The sequence below is a fragment of the Camarhynchus parvulus genome, chromosome 1A (genome assembly GCF_901933205.1).
Source record: "Camarhynchus parvulus chromosome 1A, STF_HiC, whole genome shotgun sequence".
In the NCBI taxonomy this organism is placed as follows: Eukaryota; Metazoa; Chordata; class Aves; order Passeriformes; family Thraupidae; genus Camarhynchus; species Camarhynchus parvulus.
The window spans coordinates 47,779,384-47,800,897 of NC_044586.1; the positions used below are offsets into that span (position 1 = coordinate 47,779,384).

Here is a 21,514-nt window from a genome sequence, read left to right on the forward strand (position 1 = left end):
TCTCTTTCTTCTTAAGGTCCTCTTGCCCTCCTCATGTACTGCAGATAAGATCTGGAATGGAGGTTTAGGGCATTATTTATAGAAAATGAGCAAAAAAGACTATGTTAGACTTCCATGACTGCTGCCCTGAGACCTTGACGGACTCAGGTACCAAAAATAGCTAGCATCCATGACTCTGTAACAATAGGATTTTTACTCCTACCAAGCAAAACTGTTTGCCTGCACAAGAAAGAGAGAAATATTTTAATGAAGTCTCCTCTGCTAAGTGTTCTTTTTTTATGGTGCCACTCGGCCTTTGGCAAGAGCTACCCTGTAGCCCTAATGCACTTCTTGCATAACAGCTCAGCTTAGTAGAAAGGGCTAGATATAATGCAGTACATGACCTCCACAAATGCATCCCTTTTATGGGAACAGAATAAAATAAGTATCAATGTAATTACATCTGACATGTCCAAAAGATATTTGGAAGAACAACAGCATTTATTACACTTGTTGGTTTACGTCACATTCTGATTTATTTTTCAAGTAATATGTTATATAGATTTATAAACTACTTAAGGTGGAGGGGTTTTTTAAAGGATTAAGTAAATCTGCTCAATCCCTTATCTACAAGCTAAAATGCATCAATTACTTGGACTGTCACAAAGTTTTGATTGTCTTTAGTGTTTCTCTAAACTATTTAAGGCTTACTCTTCTTATTGCAGCAAACATTTGTAATAACAGGAATTTGGCTCCACTATGTCATAACTATACTTTGGTGAACTCTGTGTTTCAGGAAATTTATCCCCACTGACTGCTTTTGCTTGATTGATCATTTTTCATAGTTACATAATTATTATGTCAGAAGGATGCAGATGAGCTGAGTCACTGTTTTATAGTCACCAGCAGCCACACCCTAAAATCTGGTCCATACTGTCCACGGAGGTTCACAGACTGTCGTTTACTCAGAGCAGAAGCAGCGCCCCTCTCCCTGTGGGATACCAGCAGCAGTGAGTGGAAATATGCAGGAGTTAGAGCCACTGGGTTGCATGTCTCTTCTGCCCACCCTGTGAGCTGGTTGATGAAATCCAGTCCTGGTCTGGGGTCTATGCCAGGCAACATTAAGCTGAAGCTGATAAAACTCTTTAGAAGGTGGCCAACACATGCACGTGGCTCCCTCACCTAACCTTCACAGCACTTAATCACTGAGCAGGAGGACCACATGCATGGCTGTTCTCAGAGACACGAGTACAATCCCTGAGGAATAGGAACCTTGCCCCCAGACACCCCTTTCTTCTTCTTCCTCAGGCCCCTTGTTCTTCTCTGTGAGGTTATTCTGATGGTACACATATGGTGACACGCATATTTCTATGAACACAGGATCCCAAAGCCTTTAAGCCATGATCCTACAAACTAAAATTTGAGTTCCACTGGCTGGACAGTGGTTCTTATGACTGGGAGGATCAGAGATTAGCAGACAGATGGAACCTTTTTAGGCTGGAGAAGGGAGGGGGGAAACAAAAGTGGCATAATATAAAATCAGAGGGAAAAATACTGCTCAGCTGTGTTCTGAATTATAGGCACAGATGGAAATTGCTGCATTACTCCCTAAGAAGCTTCTATTAGTTTTGTATTTTATTTTCTTTCCTGTGAGAGTTGACCTCATGTAGACTTTTCCCCCACCCCTTCCAACACTTTCTGAAAAGGAATAGGCCAGTGACGTACCTGTTTATTAAAGACATAATGTTGATAATAGAACATAGAGATTTTCTAGCTCCTAAGGCAAATGCATTTGGTGGTTAATGCTGATGAGCACATTAAGGAAGGAAAGGCCTGGAGAGAGAGAGCTTGAATTGCTATCTGACTTATGAGCCTGTAATAGCACAGTTTTGAGTAAAAAGAAATGTAACATCTCTTAATATTTATAACCAAAATTTGCCCTACTTTGAAAACAATGAAATGTAGTTTAGTGGTTTTTTAGCTGTTTAACACTCAGAACTGATCTGTCCTCTCCAGCACAAGTAACTCTGAGATCTCACATCCTAAAGTTTACCATCAGGGTGAAAGATTATTTAAATGCACCAGAGAATATAACAGGAGTCACAGTAAAAGAACCGCATGATTAGTCAGTCTCAGATTCTTGAATAATTACACTCTTTCTATGGAAAGTATTATTAGTACAGTTTTTGTAGTGCTAGAAGAAATCCTAAGTATGGAAATTAAAAGAATGAGATTGCTGTGCATCTTGGCAGTGGTTGTGGTAGTGGAGCAGATTCATGTTCTTCCCATAAAACGAATCCTTGCAACTAGCTAGGGGTGAAAGACAGCATCAAGAACCTCTGGTCTGGTACCAGGTGGAATTAAGCAGGGTGCAAGAGACCAGTACAGCTGTGAGAGCATAGCATATTCTGTAAAGACATGGGAGGTCTACTGCAGAAGACAAAAAATATTATGAATCATGCTAATTACCTCATTAAGTAGTATGTCTTTTATTATCACAAGAAACAGAAACACTAACAGCATTGGGTGGGTCTCCTCTGCAATCAGATATAGATTGTGAGCCTGGTCACAAGCATCAGACACTTTGAGCTGGAAGTGGATACTCAAAAAAGCCCTCTAGCATAGGTGAAACTATAGTTGCAAGTAATGAGGTTAGAATGCAGCATTAATCAGTCATTGGAAACTATACTGCACTTTGAAAATGCTGCTTTTGAAGACTCTACTCTTAAAGAAAATTCAACATCTATGCTTTTTACTGTGTTGAATCTCTGGGCTGTAAGTTGGTTGTTGGTTGTCCTTGCAATCATGAGACACCAACTACCATTTCCCACAGGAGAACAGAAGTCACTTCTGGAGATAAGTGTGTGCAACAGGGTACAACATCCACAGCAGGGACATGAAGCCATACCAGTCACCCCTCTGCCCCGGTACCATGTAACAGCTCAAGGCCAACAGGTCATTTCTTCACTCATTCCCTGGACACACAAATTCTGTACAGAGGTGAAAATTGGTGGGAACCCAGGGGACAGTTTTCAGGCAGTTCATGGAGAAGTGGTGCTTTGAGGTGTGTAATCTGTTTGCATCACAAGTGCAGCATTAGCACTCTTCTCTCAGGATTCCTGTCAAGCACCAAAGCTGTGCAGTTATAATGTGGGCACAAATAAGAAGTACCTACAATAAGAAAGTCAATGAGAAAAGGAAGGAGAACAGTGCTCAACACACTGAAAACAACAAACCTGACAGCAGAAAACTACAGAAGACCTGCTATATAAAGGCCTCTAGAAAGTGATTTATACTGGGTGAGAAGCAAAACTAATTGAAAATGCATAAAAAGGAGAGAGTTTGGCATTCCTCATTAAACCGTGCCTGTTGTTGTAGAGATAAAAGAAACACAGTTTGAACCAAAAGGTTGAGTAGAAATTTAAAATCCAAGGACAAAATTTTCAGTGAACGGCACAGGCAAAATTAAGCAGGAGAGCTGCCAGATGTTGACTAGAGTTCCCAATGGATTTTGACATACAGAAAGATAAATACATCAAATATAGTTATGCTTGGAGACAGGTAGAGACTGGTAGGTTATTCTTTGATGCTGCTGTGGATGTTGAGGTCAGGCAGGAGAGGGTGGCTCAGAAAACAATCTTTCAGCTGTGGCAAGAGTGCTGGTCAGGAAGAACTTTACTTGCTTGTTGTTGCTTACATCTAGGGGTCCAAAAATACAACCTGCAGGGCCAAGATAAATGATCTGCAATATATTGCTTTTATAGTGCTCTCAATTGACCATGTAATTCTAAAGGTTCACAGTAGTTCAGAGCAAGGTGGTGCATAATTCAAAATGCCCAGGAATCACTGATTTGGGTAATTCACTGCGGAGGGTGCATAAGCAGAAGGAACCCCTATTTGCAGCACAGAAATCTCTAGTGAAAAAGTAACTTTTGTAGTGCTTTCAGGCCTATGTCTGACACACCACAACATTTCTCTGAGCGTGACACGCAACCTTTGGAAAGGCAAAGAATTACAGTGAAGGCATAATATTAATGATTCAGAAAGTCTTGTGTCACAACCCTGAGCACTGCAGTATCTAATTACTAGGCATAGCGGTTTGCGCACAGGCTGTGCCAAATAATGACAAGAGAATTAGACACCTAAAAATGGAGTTTGCCCTCTGGGGAAGGTCAGTGTAAGCCAATTGGTTGGAAAAAAAGGCAAAGTAGTGCTGTGAGACTGAATTCTTAGTCCCTTACAGAATCCAGATCCGTGCTACAAGGAGGGCTGCATTCTGTAGAGAAATATACTGAGCCATGATCTTAAGCCAAACAGGATTGTCTTTCAAAACCTGATGAAGGGAGAGGATAAGACAAGGCTTTCCTTCCAAAAGCTGGGGGAGTAGTGCAGGTGCTCCTTCTGAGTTCCACCCTTGGTGTTCAGTGTGGTCAAACCATCTGTTGGATAGCTGGGATCAAAAAGTTTTCATACATGAGGGATTTGACCCTTCATGGAAGCTCCAGCCTCTAAAGGCATTACCCACTCCTGACAGGTAGTGTTTTCTTCATGTTGAAATTCAAAAATGAAAATTAATTGGAAAAAAATTACAAGACTTCTTGTAGCTGTGGTTTGATTATCCAATTAAACCAGGCTTAGAGTGTTGAATGTTTATAAGCATTTTATAAAATACAGGCTGCACAGGAAGAGATTGAGAAAATCCCTTTCTAGCGTTCCCTATTGCATGATTTCTTGGCAACACATGTAGGGAATATACATTTGCATCACTCTGGGAAAAGAAGTCTCATGCGACCTTCCAAAATCCTTCTGTTTACCATTGGCATCTGACAAATTTTCTACAAAGCTTCAGACTTTCTAATGAATACCGAAACTTTACAGAGTTTGCATTTTAAAAGTGTAATGAAGTTATATTTAGGGGTCCAGAAGTTTAATTTCTGAGCAATCCATGAGAAAATTCAAGGTTTATCAGCAATCTCTAAAAAGATAAATTTTGAAAACAAAGTTTTTAAATGTTGTATACAAGAGAGAGGGAAACATTTCTTTAAAATTAAAAAAAAAAAAAATTAAAAAAACCCATGTGGAAAATTTATTTATTTGCTATTTGCAAAAAGAATTGTAGTGGTCAGCATTATGAAGCTTTATGCCTGAATGACTGAGAGGATTGGTAGTGAAATACAGAACCTCTCAGTCATGGGACATGAATTCAAATAGGAATGGGGTTAGTAGTGACAGAAAGTCATTACTGTGTCATTGCAGTGTGCTAATGTTCAGAGATTCATTGGTGGCTTGAGTCCAATTACTAGCACACAGGAGGTCACATTACAAAATGCACTAGCAAAACTGGCAGAGACAGACCCATTTCTACTCTTTGTAACATGCTGCTACATTGCCACATCCAAAGATAGCCATTCAAATTTGTGTCAAGACTCAGAGCCAATGTGGTTAAGCAGTCAAGCTCTACACTGCACAATTTGATGAAGAGAAGACATCTGAAACAATTGATCCAATAATTCAATTTGTAATTGTAATAGTTGCAAATTTCCCTATTTAACTTACATAAACCACACAGCACCAAGTTTTACAGCCTGAAGAGGCTGGGAGGGTGAGGGTTAAGCTGTCCCTGGGCAGAGCAGCTCATACAGGCTCTTGGTTTCTTTGCAAGAAAGGGGATATAACTATGCTCAGCTGAAGCTGATTACTCTGCCAGGCTACAGCATCACCTCCTTCTTTCAAGGTTTGGAGTGATTTAGCACTGATGGAAAGCCAAATTGTGCAGAGCCTTGAGTGAACTCAGAAGAGGCTTTTGTTTTGCTAGACTAGAAGTGCATGAGTTGTTTTGATTCTCCTTGACTTAGCTGAGCAAGTTCAGAAATCTCTGAAAAATGAACAAGAGCAAAAAAGTTTATTAGACCAAGAGAAAAATTAGTAAATGGTCCATTGCAGCTGATATGTTTTTGCAACTGTATTCTAAATAGGAAGGCATGATGAAAAGAAAGGAGCTGAATTTCTGATGCAAAATAACAGTAGATATTCTCAGAAAAATTACTCTCCTGACTACTAGCTAGAAAGGGACACTAAGACACTAGACTGTGATAAATCTTTTAATGCACAAAAGATTTATAATGGAATTGTTATTACTTTACAGGGAAAGTTCTTAGTTTTACCTAAATGTGTATAGGCAGTATTAAATGTATAGTGTATAATATATAATCATGTATCATTTATCGTGCGCGCGTGTGTGTGTATGTATAAAAATATACGAGTACTTTTTACACTTGGTTGAAAAGATTTCAAGTAGGCATTAAAGAAAAAATAAGTGAAGTATTCAATATTTGGCAGAGATCCCTAGAGACTTAGGCCAGTAGCTGTGTCACACTGACAAAAGCTATTTCATGTTTTTCAGCTCTGCCTGAAGGAATATAAAAATAATACAGATCCACTGGTGGTTGTGTTGGCAAGCAAAAAATTAGCTTGGCCTAATTGGCCAGTGCTGAATGTGACACAAAAGCCTATTTTCAAGGGAGGTGAAAATATGTGAAGCAAAACAAGTAATAAATAGAAAGCTGAAAGGATGATTATTTTTAAAAAGAAGGCAAAAATTCTATTTATTATTTCCAAACAATTTATTTAATAGTTCTTCTATCAGTATTTTAACATACCAAACTTCTGTTGTCTAATGGAACTGAATATATGGAAGAAGAACCAGGATGTTTTTCAGTGGGAAGGTGTGCCAATGAGCAAAAGCAAACCTGCATTGCAGTCTGGGAACTTTACAGAACCACAGAATCACCAAGGTTGGAAGACACTTTCAGGACCATCTAGTCTAACCATCAACCTGGCACCACTGTAACCACCCCCGAACCCTATCCCCAAATGCCACACCCAGACACTTCTTGAACACTTCCAGAGATAGTCACTCTACCACCTCTCTGGGCAACTTATTCCAATGCCTAACACCACTTTTCAGTGATTTTTTTTTAGTATCTTATCTGAACCTGGTGCAATGTGGGGCCATTCCCTCTCATCATTTCACTTGAGGCACGGCAGAAGAGGCCAATCCCATCTGGCTACAGCTTCCTTTCAGGTTGTAGAGAGCCATGCAGTCCCCTCTGAGCCTCCTCTCTCTAGCCCAGCTCCCTCAGCCCCTCCTCGCAGGACTTGTGCTCCAGCCCCTTCACCAGCTTCTTTGTTCCATCTCTGACTTGCTCCAGCTCCTCAATGTTGCCCCTGAATTGAGGGTCTCAGAACTGGACACAGGACTTGAGGTGCGGCCTCACTGTACCAGGGTACAGACAGACAGTCCTTTCCCTCCTGGCCACGCTGTCTCTGATCCAAGCCAGGATGCCACTGCCTTTCTTGCCAGCCTGGGCACAAGCTGGCTCATTTTCAGCCTGTTATGACCACCAACTGCAAGTCCTTTCCTGTTGGGTGACTTTCCAGCCCCTCTGCCCCCAGCCTATAGCTCTGCATGGGGTTGTTGTGACCAAAGTTCAGGGCCGTGCACTTGGCCTTGTTGAACCACACTCCTTGCATACACACTCCTTTCCTCAAATGCCTCTATGCCCTGAAGTCCATTTTGATTGCTCCAGGGCTAATTTCTTCAACCTCATCACTATATGTGCCTGACAACGAATAGAGGGTAATAGTCAGAGGGTTGTAAGAGATCAGGAGGTTTCCTAGTAATATCCCTTACCTGAGCCCCAAGGAGGCAGCAAATTTCCCTGTGGATGGAGAAAAGAAGCAAAAGGAATTGCAAGTTTGCTGGGAATCATCCCTACCTAGATCTTGATCTGCCCATTAGAGAGCTGAGCAGCATGAAGGCCAGCAGTGGCTAAAACCTCAAGAGTTTTACCTGAACATGGGAGCAGCTGGATTTGATTCCCAAGTGCAATCAGCCCACAGATCTCAGTGCTGTGCCCAGTAGCTGTCACAAAAAAGAGTCATGGCTGTCCTTGCAAACTTTCACAGTGCTTTTTAGTGTTAATGTGATTTATACTTGGAGCAGTTTTACCTGATGGCTAATATACACTCCAGAGAAATTTAGGATTGGATTGGCAGATCAATGCTTTGTTTTGAATTTGCTGCTATTTAGCACAAGTATTGAAACAAAAAGGAAAAATGTAGGAGAAATTAATTACAAAAAAATTTCAGCAATATTTCTGGGATGAGCACTGGGCCCAGAATATACCTAACCACACAACTAATAGGAAAGCTCTCTCTCTGCTGGAACAAGGTGGCACAGCAAAATATACCCCTGGGCTTCAGAAAGTGTGTTTAAATCTGCACCAAAATCTGTGCTGCACAGCTCAATCCTAAATTTTACCAAATAGCATGTTCCTAGAAGGACTCAGAATTGTGTTGGGTTGTCATCTTCCATGTGCTCATGAGGTGTCTGGGGGAACAGAGAGTGCCCATGAACCAAGGCCAGGTGAGGGAGATTAGATGGGTGGTAATTATCAGCTGCCTTGGAAGGGTTTCCGGGAAGAATGTGTCAAACTCTAGTCTGTCCTGCTGGGAATCAATGGAGCCTGAACTGGGCTCTCTTTACAGCAGCCCTTGGTGTGGTCAGTGCATCTCACACTGCTCCTGTTTACCACCAGTGCTGCAGGGTCTTTATTCAGTCATTGCGGGGCACCATGGCCAGAGCCTCACTTGATGGCATTGTCCATCTTTTACCTCCAATCTTTGAAGTGAAGAATGGCTGGAGATGGTGCTACTTTTGAAGGTGAGGCTTTTTATAGCCAGATGTTCATGTTGCTTCCAGTTAATGTCTCAGGCAAGAACTGCTGGAAATCTTTTATTCTCTAGTTTATTTATATCAATTTATTTAAAACTATGAGCCTCTGGGATTGGTGTGCATTCATCTTGGTTCATATTTGTTCATTTGTCCATGAGATAAAAAAACCTGTCTTTTAACATTATATTGCTTTTCAATCCAATTCTCCCCAAAAAGGATTTTCTGAAAGAACAAATAGAGAAGAAAAAAACACCCAAAGAAACTCAAAAGTAAAAATTCATATCCATAGAACAAATGAAGACACATTCCTTTTAACCTAAATGTTGGTAGAAATCTAGGGGTGAATTTTCTTTGTCTGGTTAGCACAGATGCTGGCTGAGCTATGCCATTACAATGATTACTTTGTACAAATTACGTGATGACAGTCATCAAAACACCCATGCTGTGCCAGAAGCTCCTTTTCCTCTCTCAGTGGTAGATATCTGGGAAGCAAGGCAAATTTCATCAGCTCCCACCAATAACGACTTCGACAGAGAAATAACAAAGGTGGGAAATGACATATTAACATTGTGAATAATAATGGCTCACTGTCAAGCCAAGCTGGGACCAGAAATACAAGCTATCCTGAACTGGTCCGTACCTCTTTTTAGAAAACTGTGTGCAGTTCTGGCCCTGTTTTCCTGCAAACAGTGTTAAAAAATAGAGGAGATCCAAAAAAGGGCAAAAAGCATGATGATCAAATGTAGGGAGCAGATTGTGTATGAACACAGTAGGACTTGCCAGCCTAGGAAAGACATAAGGTAAGCAGGTATGAAAACACAAGAGGCAGGAGGAGGGTGGCTGGAGAATATCACCAGGTGCTTTTTTGAATACAAGAACTTGGCTGGGGGCATCACATAGAAGAAGGAACTGCTGCCAGAAGAGTCAAAAGGACACTCACCAAGGAACTGCCAGTGTTATGAATGCCAGAAATGTGCACAGATTTAAAGGGTCAAAATAAAGCCCATGGACGTGCAACCCTCTAAGAATCACTAACTACAAGAAAAAAATTAAAAATTATAGTTGGTACATCTTCAGTTATTTGTAAGTGGTTGAAGGATGGAAGATCATTCAATGATATTATCATTTATATTTAGCCAATTCTTTTTCCCTATGTGTTTGCTTCAGGTTTAATTTTGGAGACTGCATATTAGAATAGGTGAAGTTTCATTCTAAACTATTATTGGCATTTTTTTGTTCATTTATAAGTTATGAAAGAGCTGCTCAGTTCATCCTATATATGTGTTTGTGTGTGGGTTCATGTTCTGACAAAAGAGCTGTTAGAAAATTAGGTCCTAGCTAAGTAATACAAATCATTGATTTTTAAGAGCAAAGACCGTGGAACATTTTCTCTATGTGAAGGAAGCCAGAATTACAGCAGAAAAGATCAAACTGTCTTTTTCCCCCCTCTTAGTTACTTTTGACTTCACATATGATAGAATGAAAAAAAAAATTATGTCTGCATCAGGCCCCAGAAAATACAAATGTGAGTGGCACCAGAAAAGCATATTCTTCCTTTGTACCATCTTATGAAATAATATCTAACCAAGCATTTGTTCTCCACTCATCACCATGGTATCTTAAAGACTTAGAATTCTAAAGTAATACAACAAAGTAATAAATTAATTCAATATTAATCAGATATTGTATTCTTAGGAGTAAAGATAATTTTAAGAAATTAAGTCATTTTTACTTATATCTGACTTCAAACCTGGCTCATTCCACATTCACATAGAGTAGTGTTTTAAAAACAGAATTAGCTCCCACATTGTAACTGTACAGGCTGAATCCTTAAGGCAACACAGTGGAAATGCTTATTTAGAAATTCCACTTAAAATTATTACCAGTAGCAATTTATATTATCTGTTGTTGGATGTAATGTTGAAATAAATGGCTAATTAGTGTCAACTCACCAGCATTTAGTTACCAAGCAGCTTGGAGGCTCTAGGGAACAGCTTTATAACAATCTACAGCATTCTCTTCAGACAAGGACCCCATTTAGCAAATGTAAAATGTAATTTGACATGTGTGTAATATTGCTTTATGCATAGAACTTCTTTTTGTACTCTCAGAATGGTTAGCATCTGTATTTTTACTGATGGTGTTTTTTTAAGTGATCTCAAAGTTAAAGTTGTTACCTGATATTTGCTCCCATGCTTAGTCCCAGAGCTGGTCTACTGGCTCTGAAGGGAGCTGATGGAGGTTGGTTCATTCACATGCCCATGAGAGCACACAGGCAGGCTTAATGAGTCACTCATCCTTTGCTGTGTGTGGCAGTCTAGCTGATTAATTTTATTGCTGACATACAGTCCTCCATCCACTAAACTAAGCAAAAAACCCCAGCAAATAACATGGCAGGTCTCCCAGGAGAGCACCTCCGTCACAAAAACCACTGCTGGAAGACTCAATTCTGAGTTACTCAATAATGGTACACAATGTCTACATCACTTCAAACAAATATGGTGTTTGGAAGCACAAGCTTCCTCTGCAGAGACCTTCTGCAGTGACATCACAGTGTCAGTGTCACCTTCAGGCAGGAGGCAGGGCCACATAGGCTGAGAGCATGTGCCCTTGCCACAGAATCCTGGTTCTGTGTGAAGGGTTGTGCAAAGCTCCCTTTGCCTGCAAACTCTAAAGAAGGCAGATTTTCACCTGTGCTTGTGGGTGATGGCCAGTGTATTGTGAGAACCAGCATGATTCAGGAAACACTTGAAAGGCAGATTGCAAGTTTTACATCAAGAACAGTTTTAGTGCTATGTTGCTTTTCTTATCCTTATGAAGTGTTGGATCCATTCATAAACACTCTTTTTCCTAAAAACAAACATGCTTATTTTTGCTTCTGAAGTCTGGGGGGAAAAAACAAACAGAAATGCCATCTCAGTAGTAAGTGAGTCAGCTGAGCTGTACCTCTAATAGCTTAGAAGGCCCCCATGCAGGATGCATCAGACATCATATTTCTGTGATGGTTTGCTCAGGAACGGGTAGGATATTAATTTTTCCTATTCAGTGAGGGAGAGATGACAGCAAAAGATAGCTTTTACCTCTTTGAATTTAATTTTTTTTATGGTAAAGGAAAACAGAAGGAATTTGGTTATCTGAAACTTGGTCTGGATTGCAAGAAACTGGGAGTGTTTCCTTGGGCAAGCTTTTTAACTTTTCCATGCAAAAACTAAGTACTAAAGTCCACCTGTGCAAGTCCGTTTAAGTGAAAACCCTGGTGCACATGCAAACAAAACAAACAAAAAAAAACCACAACCCCCCTCCCCCTCAAATCCCCTGACTTTTATTAGAAATTCTGTATTTCAGGAACTGCTAACCCAGCCAGGTGCAGGGGCACTATTTTAATTCTCTTGCACTGCAGGCTGGAAAACCCAGGGAGCACTTCCACTTCAGAGAAGCAGATGTGGTTTTCATCATTCATGAATGATCATGCTGGGCAGCACTTGAAGGAACGTTTCTGGACCCAGAGGGGACCATGTCCATCATGACTAGGCAGAAGAGAGAGATACTGCAGCAGAGGCCCCTGCACAGCAGTAAAAGCATCCAGGAAGATTATTTGCAATTCCATGCAGAATCTTTCTAGGCTGGAATAAGATTTGAAGTAATCTGTGTAGTGTTGTTCTGCACCTCACACAACCAGCAACATTTTGAATTGTTAGAAATTGCTTTTCCAAAATCATTAGGCTATTTTCAGACCTTGCCAAAACTAGGACAGTAAGTCAGATTCACCACGATTATTGTTTGGTGGTGTCAGAGAGGATGAGAATTGCTTTTCCTGCCTACTCTCCTATACTGGGATGTAAACGTGTGCCCAAGTGGGTGGCTGGCAGCCTAAACTCATGGGCCAATGAGCAGCTGTATAATCATGTCTAAGAGTCTCACCACAGCAGCCTCTGGGGCTTTTCCTGGAGGAGAGGAAAGAGCCATTAGCTGAGGCAGGAGACAAGAGAGCAGATGCATCATCCTCATCCCACGCCGGTGGGTAAAGCAGGGACCCAGCACAGAGCAGGCGAGCAGCTGGAGGAGGGAGGATGGCCCTGCCTGGAAAGGCAGGGCACTGTTCTCTTAATCAACTCCCGTGCACAAATCCAGATCTCTGCCTGGGTGACCCACCAGATCTGCTGGGAAATGTGATTTATCCCCCACACATGAAAAAATATGAGCTGTTCTGGCTTTTACAAAGATTGTTTGGTTTCCATGGATCTTGTACTATTTCCATTGTTCTTTGGTCATAAATTCCCTTTCTTTTAAAATAAGTATTACCAATTTAATTTTAATGTCTTTGCATCTATTTTACAACTCTATTATTTTCTGACATGTTTTACATGTTTGAAAACAAAAAAAAGTCACCAGCCTACCTTTTCAGCAAATAATATGGGAGCAGACAACAGATCTCAATCAATGTAATAATTCTTTAAAGAATGTAAATTAATTCGAAAGAGGTGGAAGAGGGCATATGCATCTGTAGCACGCATTTTAAATTGGTTCTGCGTTTGCCTTTGGTTTTAATGGCGTTTACGCCCTCTAGTGTCAGAAAACCCGATCGTAGTGAGAGTTTTTTAACCTTTACTGTGTCCGTCAGCTTCAGCCTTAAGTATTTAGGCTTTGCTAAAACGCAAATGCTGGATTTAGTCTTCCTATATATATGTTCTCCAGTTTTACAGATTTGGTACAGAGGTCGCTTGAGGGTGTTTTAACCCAAAGTGAGCTATTTCAAATATTAATTTCTGATTAAACACACAAAAATATGCTAAATTACAATTTCTGTCATTATTTATTTTGACACCCACAATACACTTATTTTTTGCTTGGAAAAAAATTACTCCTGTGTCCAAACAAACAAACAGGAGTTAAATAAGCAGCATTGTCCCTCTCATTTGTTAAGATTATTAAAGAAAATACATTATCTCTCACATCAAGGAAAAAATGGCCAAAAAGTATGATTCATTTCCATTATAATTTGGAACTTTGACTTATGAAATATTTCATCTTACAGCCATCAAAAACTGGGTTTCATTAGATTCAGGAAAAAGATGAATAGGTGATGATGCCACAAATAGTCTGTGTTGTCTGAGATTTCTTGAATTATGGGAATGCAACACCAGACATGTTCCACTCATCAGTTAGAAAAACAGTAGTGTGTTGGCAGGTGGATCTCCATGGGTAAGATCTGACATGGCAATGCTGAGATTACCAGCTGGGCAGTAGTAACCCCAAATACATTTGTGTTTCCCAAGCTCCTGCAAGAGCTCCATCCTCTGTGTATGACTCAAGTTGCATTTCGTTCCCCCCAGTCTGTCATGCAGAGTGCTACATCACACCCATGTTACTCACATCAACACTCTAGAAGATACAGTATTTGCAAAATGAAGGAATCCCCTGGCTTGCTGTCTGCCTTGCAATATGGAGGAGTCAAAGGAGTAAAATATGCAAAAGTGGTCTGTCACCTGATGAATACAAACAACCAAGACAAACATACATGCCCCTATATCCATCCATCCATCCATCCATCCATCCATCCATCCATCCATCCATCCATCCATCCATCCATCCATCCCTGGACAGTGTCACTTAGCGAAGAGGATCTCTAAAAACAATTCTAAATTCTGCAGGCTCTATTTGTGGCATCATCACCTATTCATTTTATTCCTGAATCTAATGAAAGTCATGGACTGCAAGCAATATCCTGTCTGACCTGTCTGGACTGCATCCAGTGAAACCCAAGCATTAGTTTGATCATGTTGTTTCTGACTTGTGATTTGATAAAACTTGGTTGACACATCTGGTTTGTCATAGCCTTTTTTCTTTTTTTTCTTTTTGGCAACTGAAGTAGAATGCACCTGATTGATATAAGGGATCGGTATGAAGCCTCTTTTTCTTCATTCATCCAGAACATAAAATATTGGGATGACACTTCTGACATTACAAAATTTGATTGTCACCAGAAATCATTAACGCCCAAAGACTGGCTTGAGCTTTGGCTACAATAATAGACATATGCAGAACAGACGACATTCAAAGCTATGAAAACACTGCAGCTAGGGAAAAAAAGCAAATAAATGAGAATATGTCTGCAGTTCCAGCCTGAAGAAAAGTGAGGCAAGCAGAGTAGCACTAGATAAAACCTTAAAATAGTTCCCTTTTGAAAAGGGAGTCTGTAAAATTGCTTAATAAGATTCTACATTTGTTGTGTCTCCATGGCTGAAGAAATCAAGTTTTCTGCAGAATTCAGAATTTGTTTCAGAGATCAAGTATAAATTTTCCACTTTGAAATGCTAGCACCTCAAAGCTTCCCTGCCATCTGAAAATGGAGTTACACTTTTTTTCATTTAGAATTTCTAAAGAATAAAACAATTTCAGTTGGAGCTATAGAAGGAATTTTCCCTTCATTTTATGTCATCCATTTCCATTGGTGGTGTTCAGTGATATATGAGGTATAACTGAAGGTAATGTTTAATTCAAGAGGAGTAACTTCATTAGCAATTCTGATCATGACTACCCTAGACTAAAATCTGTGTCACTGACCCAAAGGAGAACCAGGCTAACCAGGGCAAATGTAGCAAAACCTCTGTTTTGTCACAAAAGTAACCAAATATGTTTCTCACCCTATGAGAATTAGGAAGACTAATTTCTTTAAAGTAATTTTTTCTGAATATAATTTTATTTAAACAACTCCAGCACAGTGGTTAGTAACAGGAGAAAAACTAATTATGTAAGAATTATTAATGATGCAAAAGGTATTACTAACACTAAATAACAGACAAGCAACATTACCTTTGGAAAATGTCACTGTGTTACAACTGATGCAAGCTAAAAAGAAAAGTAACTGAAAGCAAGTTATTTTAAAGTAAGCAGTATATGCATCTGAATGACATTTTGTCCAGAAGGTAAGAAAAACATTGCAAAATGCCTTCTTGTGTCAAACAAGCCTAATATTTTTTATTTCACTCTGTAACACTAAAATATTATGAAAAGGCATCTGCTTATGTCACTGGTTAGGCTCACACATAAATACTGAAATGCTAAAGATAGATGAGCTTGTGGTTCTTGTCACAACTCCTAAAGCTTCAGTCTGCTCTTGATTCATATAATTATAGTGTCACATTATCAACAGGATGAACTATATCCCTGAGCAATTTCGAGCCAAATTAATTAGAGGCAGCAATGTGTTCTGTCCACAGCTGCCATCAGTGACAATGGAAGCTTATGGAGGTTCATCAGTTTGGCATTTCAAGTGATAAGCATCCAAATATAGGTTTAGAAGTCTCATTTAAGAGATTTAATTTAAGAGATCTAGTACTGGGCATGTGTAAATTTTGCATTTCAAAGTCTGGTTGTGCCAGGTTTCTGCTTACACAGTCTGATCCAATATATGAAAATACTTGTATCTGTAAGAATTAACTAAAACTAATGAATAGTCTAAAGCAGAAATGATTACCAGGGATTTGATCCTGGGTCTTCTCCACAAAGCTCACCACCCTATGCCCACTGCTCCTCTATTGTTCTGCCTGGAAAAAATGGGGTTAGTGAGGTGTTAGGAATCCCATTTGTCTGAGACCTTGAAAGGTCATTTATCCACTTCCTTGCCTAAAGAAAAAACAGCTGGTCATGCATACAGCTGATAGTCAGCTCAGGCTTTAGGAAGAGATAAACACAAAAAATGCCTATGTTGTGGGGTGAAAATGTTGGTGTGAAGGAAAGTATGACATTCTTTTCAGTATTTTTCCCATTTTTAGATATCTTTATTAAGATCAGTTATATTATTCATGTAAAAGATAGAATCCTTTAAATTACCCATTTTTCATATAATGTCACAAAATGAGAAACTAATAGCATTCAAATTCTGAGTAATTGTGTGGGGAGGGAGATATTGGTAGAAATATTAATTATATTATTCATGAGAATATTTTACACTTGGGCATCCTTAGTAAAACAACCGAATATTTATTTAACACAACATAAACTATGACAATAGTCTAAGACTTGGTCATCTATATTATATCTGCCTGTATGACAACTTATTTGAATATCTATGTTCAACACTACTCATATCTTACAAAATGCAAACCATTCACCTTCACCTCCTTTGACATGAGCTGAGCTCTTATTGCTAGAAGGTGTCCTCCAACTTCGTATATTTTTTCCATCATTCCATATCCTCACCCTTTTATCCATTCCTTCTGATTAGGTGCACAATTTGAACACTGATTTGAAGACTTCCCCCTCTTCTCTATTATTTTTCCAGTTCCTGATGCACAGACAGGTTTTGTTTTCCAGACAGTGTTTTCTAAACAATGTTCACCCACAGTTTTATTTCTTAACTTTTCTTGTGTTAAGAGTTTATAAATTCTTTTTAATAGGGAATATGTTATCTCTCTTTTCACAAGCATACAAAACTCACAAGCAAAAATCAATGTTTAATAATAACTTAAAATCCAATAAAGTCAAAAACTGAATTGTACTTGAAAGTAATACATCTATTTATTAAACTCTGTAGGATGTAATTACATACTTGTCCCCTATAGAATACAACAAAATGCAAAGAGCTAAAATCTCTTACTAAGTTGTCACAGGAGTGCCTTTACATACATCAGTAACACTTTGTTCTTACTTGCTGGACAAAACAATATCCAATATCATAAAGAAAGGTGGTAGCTTTAGTAATTCTGAGCACTGCCAGGATTGCAGTTGCAATTTGGTTGGCTGTTTGCTTGTGGCTTGAGTTTTCCATGTTTTGAGTTTTCACCTAGACCACAGAAGGGACGTCTGGAACTCAGTTACTCCAGCTTCTCATGTCAACAAGAAGTTAGGTCAGCCATGCTTCTGTCTAGCCAAATTAAAAAAATACAGTGATGGAAAGTCCATGATCTCTTGGGAAACCTGTTGCAAAAATATGTCACCCTGCTAAATGAAAGTACTATATCAGCATGAGACAATAGATTATTCAGTTTAGTATCTAATTTACCAAGTGGTCTCTCTTAGATCTTGCCAATGAAATTGATGAGGTCTTTCAAGTAAACAGCATAAGGACTGAACTTCAACACTGATTTTTTTCTTACCAAGGTCATTGTCTCTCTATTGCAATAGAGGCACCCTGGGAAGAGTACAGCAGGTAAAGCATGTGTTTTACCTGCCCCCACTTTGACAGACAGGAGACCCAAAATTTGTTTCAAAATAAAATTATTTGTGCAAAACAATGGGCATGCTGTAAATTTAAGAATATGTGTAAAAGCATTATCTATATGCAGCAAATATTATTTGCAAGGGAACTAAAATATATTGTGCAATTAATTCATTGTGAAGAGATTTTGTTTTTACCAAGCCTTTTGTTTTCACCAAGCCTTTTGTTTTCTTTAACCCAGGTATGGTGACATGGTGCCAAAGACAATAGCTGGCAAGATTTTTGGTTCAATATGCTCCCTGAGTGGGGTCTTGGTCATTGCTCTGCCAGTTCCTGTAATTGTCTCCAACTTCAGCCGTATATACCACCAGAATCAACGAGCAGACAAGCGCAGGGCACAAAAGGTGAGCTTCTAATTTTCCCCCCTTACGTTGTTGAACAATAGATGAAATATGATTTTCTATATGCTGTGTGTCATTATAGTATTTCTTGGCAAGAGGACCACTATATGTATGTGCTACATGCCTAACCGTGTCCTAGATGCAAGTACTGTCTTATTTTTAGCAAGGAAAAAATCCCAACTCAAACCAAAACCGGTTCATTTATCTTTTCTGTCAAAATGTACAGACGTATTATTTTGGCAATTAATCCCACTTATTAGACTAGGTCTAGGATTTTTAGACAATAGCTGCAGTCTCACCCACTGAAGATTCTTCTGTGCTTTTTCAGTCAGGCTTTCTTTCTACCACAGTCTTCTGAGGAAAAATAAAAAACCAAAACAATCAAACAACTCAGCAAACAAACAAGGAAAACCCTCAAACTTCATAATGATTTCTAATATCTCTGCTAACTGATTGCTTCACTAATCCAGGTTTAGTTAAAGTCCCAGATTCAGTCTCTGGGGGAATCTGATTGTTGGGGAACTTGTCTCCTCAGCTCTATTTTGCTTAAAAGGCTTCAGATAAACAGCTCAATCAGATAAAAAAAATAAAGTAAAAGTCTGTTTTTCCAGCTTCCTTGATTTGCTGAGTCTCTCACTAAAATATCCACTAGATCTACAAAAAGACTGTTTCCCTTCTTGAAACATATGGACAAGGTCAGGGGTTGGGAAAAGAAGTATTTATCAGGAGTGATGCAGCCAAGCCTGGACAGTCACTTACATCTCCACATCACTGCCAATGCACTTGTTCTAATCCACTTCTCTGAATTCTGAATGGCAGGCAGCTCAGAGAGCACCCACTGTGACCTGGAGCCCTGCTCTGGGAGCTGAGATGCCTTAACCTCCTCTCCTCCTTGGACAGCAGTTGGAAGGCTTCAGATGTCACACAGGTCGCATGATTGCCAAGGTTGAGGTGTCACCACCTGGGCTTTTTGTGGACCTGTGGCCTCTCTTCAGAGGTCCTGAGTCTCCAGTGATCTCAGGAGAGCAGGATCATTGCTGGGGGAAGTGTGCAGGCACACCATGGCTGGGGACTGCTTATATAGACCAGGGAACACAGGCAGTTGCAGGCTGCATCTGCTTCATATCAACAGCAGCACCACAGTCAGATACAAAATGTTTCTGTGTTTCCCTCTGGCCACCTTTTTGACTGATTTCTTCATTAAAACAAACAAACAAACAACGCCACACCCAAAACCAGTGAAATAAATGTATGCAGTGATACCACACTCAGATTATCTTAAAATCAGGACAAACAGAGGTACATGGCCAAGAAACTCATGGGCCCAGGTGGAAGATACAGCGCCCCCCAATGGCCACATCTTGGAAAAATGCTGGCAGATGAGGAAGATGCTATAAAAAGAAACCAGGTGTATCACAAGAATGTCACACCTCTCTAGAAACCTGATCTAAAATAGGCTACTTCGGGGCTCTAAATCCCATATTTTATCTAGCTACTAATTCCACACACTCTTCTGCATGCTTTGTCCCACCGCCAATTCCAGCTGTGTGTTCCCCTCTTTCACAGCGGACTTCATGTCACTTTTACACTAGCTTGTTTTTGTTAAGAGCTTTTCTATCTCTTTTTGTGAAATGGCAGCAGAGAGCTGTATGTCAGCCAGGACACAGTGCTCTTGCCTGTGTCCCTGAGCACTGTGGCAGTCATGGGTAACATTGCTGCTCAATCCCAGCCATCACTGTGCCTGTTCTGAGCTTTCGTAATAGCTGCAAACCCAACCATTTCAGATTGAAACTGTGTCCTACTGCATGCCACAAAATAGAGTTTTCTAGGCCTGCTTTACATTTGTGTCATAGTTTAACCCAGCCAGCATCCAAGCCCCATGCATCTGCTCACTCATTCCCCCACCAGCAGAATCAAGGAGAGAACTGGAAGCATGAAAACACAGCCCCACACCAGCCACTGTGAAGAAAATTAACCCTACCCCAGCCAAAACCAGCACAATTTGTCAAAGAAAAAGAAATAGACACTAAAACATATCTCACAAAAGTTAAATTGCTAGACTGGCTGCTATTCCCCATAATCTCTTCCTGAATAGAAACTGCTTGAGTTAATAGCTGACTTTTTCTCCTTGCAAAACAGTGAGCTCATTGTATGTTTCAAACAGGAACACAAAGTGATGAATGGCAATCCTGCCAAGCATTTTTTCCTCTACTCCCCAGAACAATGCCAACAGCAAGGATGAGAGAACTCCTCTGACTGTGTTTATGCCCTTCTTGCTTTGGAGAAAATGGCTTTGAGGTCTGATTGACTTAGCACTGGATGTGTGTTTCATTGATATCTCCCATTGCAAAGGCAATCTCTTTCAATCAAAAATGACTGAGATATTGAACTGAATATTGCTCTGATGGACTAAAAAAGAAAAATCAACAAAAAGCACTTCATGGGTACTTTATAGTCCATATTTAGCCATGAAATATAGCCTTGCATTTCACAGGGGGTTTCTACTACATTGTAAAAGAATATTCAGGCAAAAAGGTCACATTATTGAAGTTTGAAATTCCTTCTTCATTCAATACAATAGAGGCTTTACACCATTTTCTAAAATAAATGTTTCCCTAGGCACTGAACTTGTTTCTGTTCTCTGAGGCTGAAGAACATAAGCTTAAAGAAGGTGCTGTTTCATGGAGAGCAGCACAAACCCCTGGAGGCAGTGGTACCTCCTGCTGGCTACAACAGCTTCCATTGGACTGAGACAGTTGTACCTTTGAATTGAGCAATTTTATCAACACCTCACACAGAAGTTTAATCAAGATAGACTTCAGAAACAGCAAAACACTTGGGCTGGAAGGAAACGTAAGAGAAAGTTCTTTGCAGAAGTGTTGAAATCTAGTTCCAGAAGCACTGACAATTTACAGCAGAAAAATGTCACTTACATCAGGATTGTTAAGAGCCATGCAACCATCATTTTATGGACTTACTGAGTTCTTCACAGTTATTCAAGATTAGACAATTCCACTTGTTTGTTTTTGGCAAAAAGACACTGCACATTAATGCTTGGGAGAAGATGGAAAAGAGAAATTTATTTATATACCATTACATTTTGAATGGATTTTAAAGGAAGTTCCTGCTTCCAATCATAAAAATACATTGTTGTAATTGCCATGAAATCCCAGTCTGTAATACAGAAAATGTTGGCAGGATAAGGCAGCTTTCTGCTGCAGTACAGGAAACCCCTTA

At 39.7% G+C, this 21,514-nt stretch overlaps 1 protein-coding gene across 2 annotated transcripts in view; it reads left to right on the forward strand.

Moving 5' to 3' along the window:
* Positions 1-21,514, forward strand: part of KCND2 (potassium voltage-gated channel subfamily D member 2) — a 265,294-nt gene that overhangs the window by 227,417 nt on the left and 16,363 nt on the right. For both annotated transcript variants that reach the window (XM_030959379.1, XM_030959378.1), the window contains exon 3: positions 18,118-18,280. In XM_030959379.1, the coding sequence (XP_030815239.1) occupies positions 18,118-18,280 (163 nt within the window). The remainder of the gene's footprint in view (positions 1-18,117; positions 18,281-21,514) is intronic.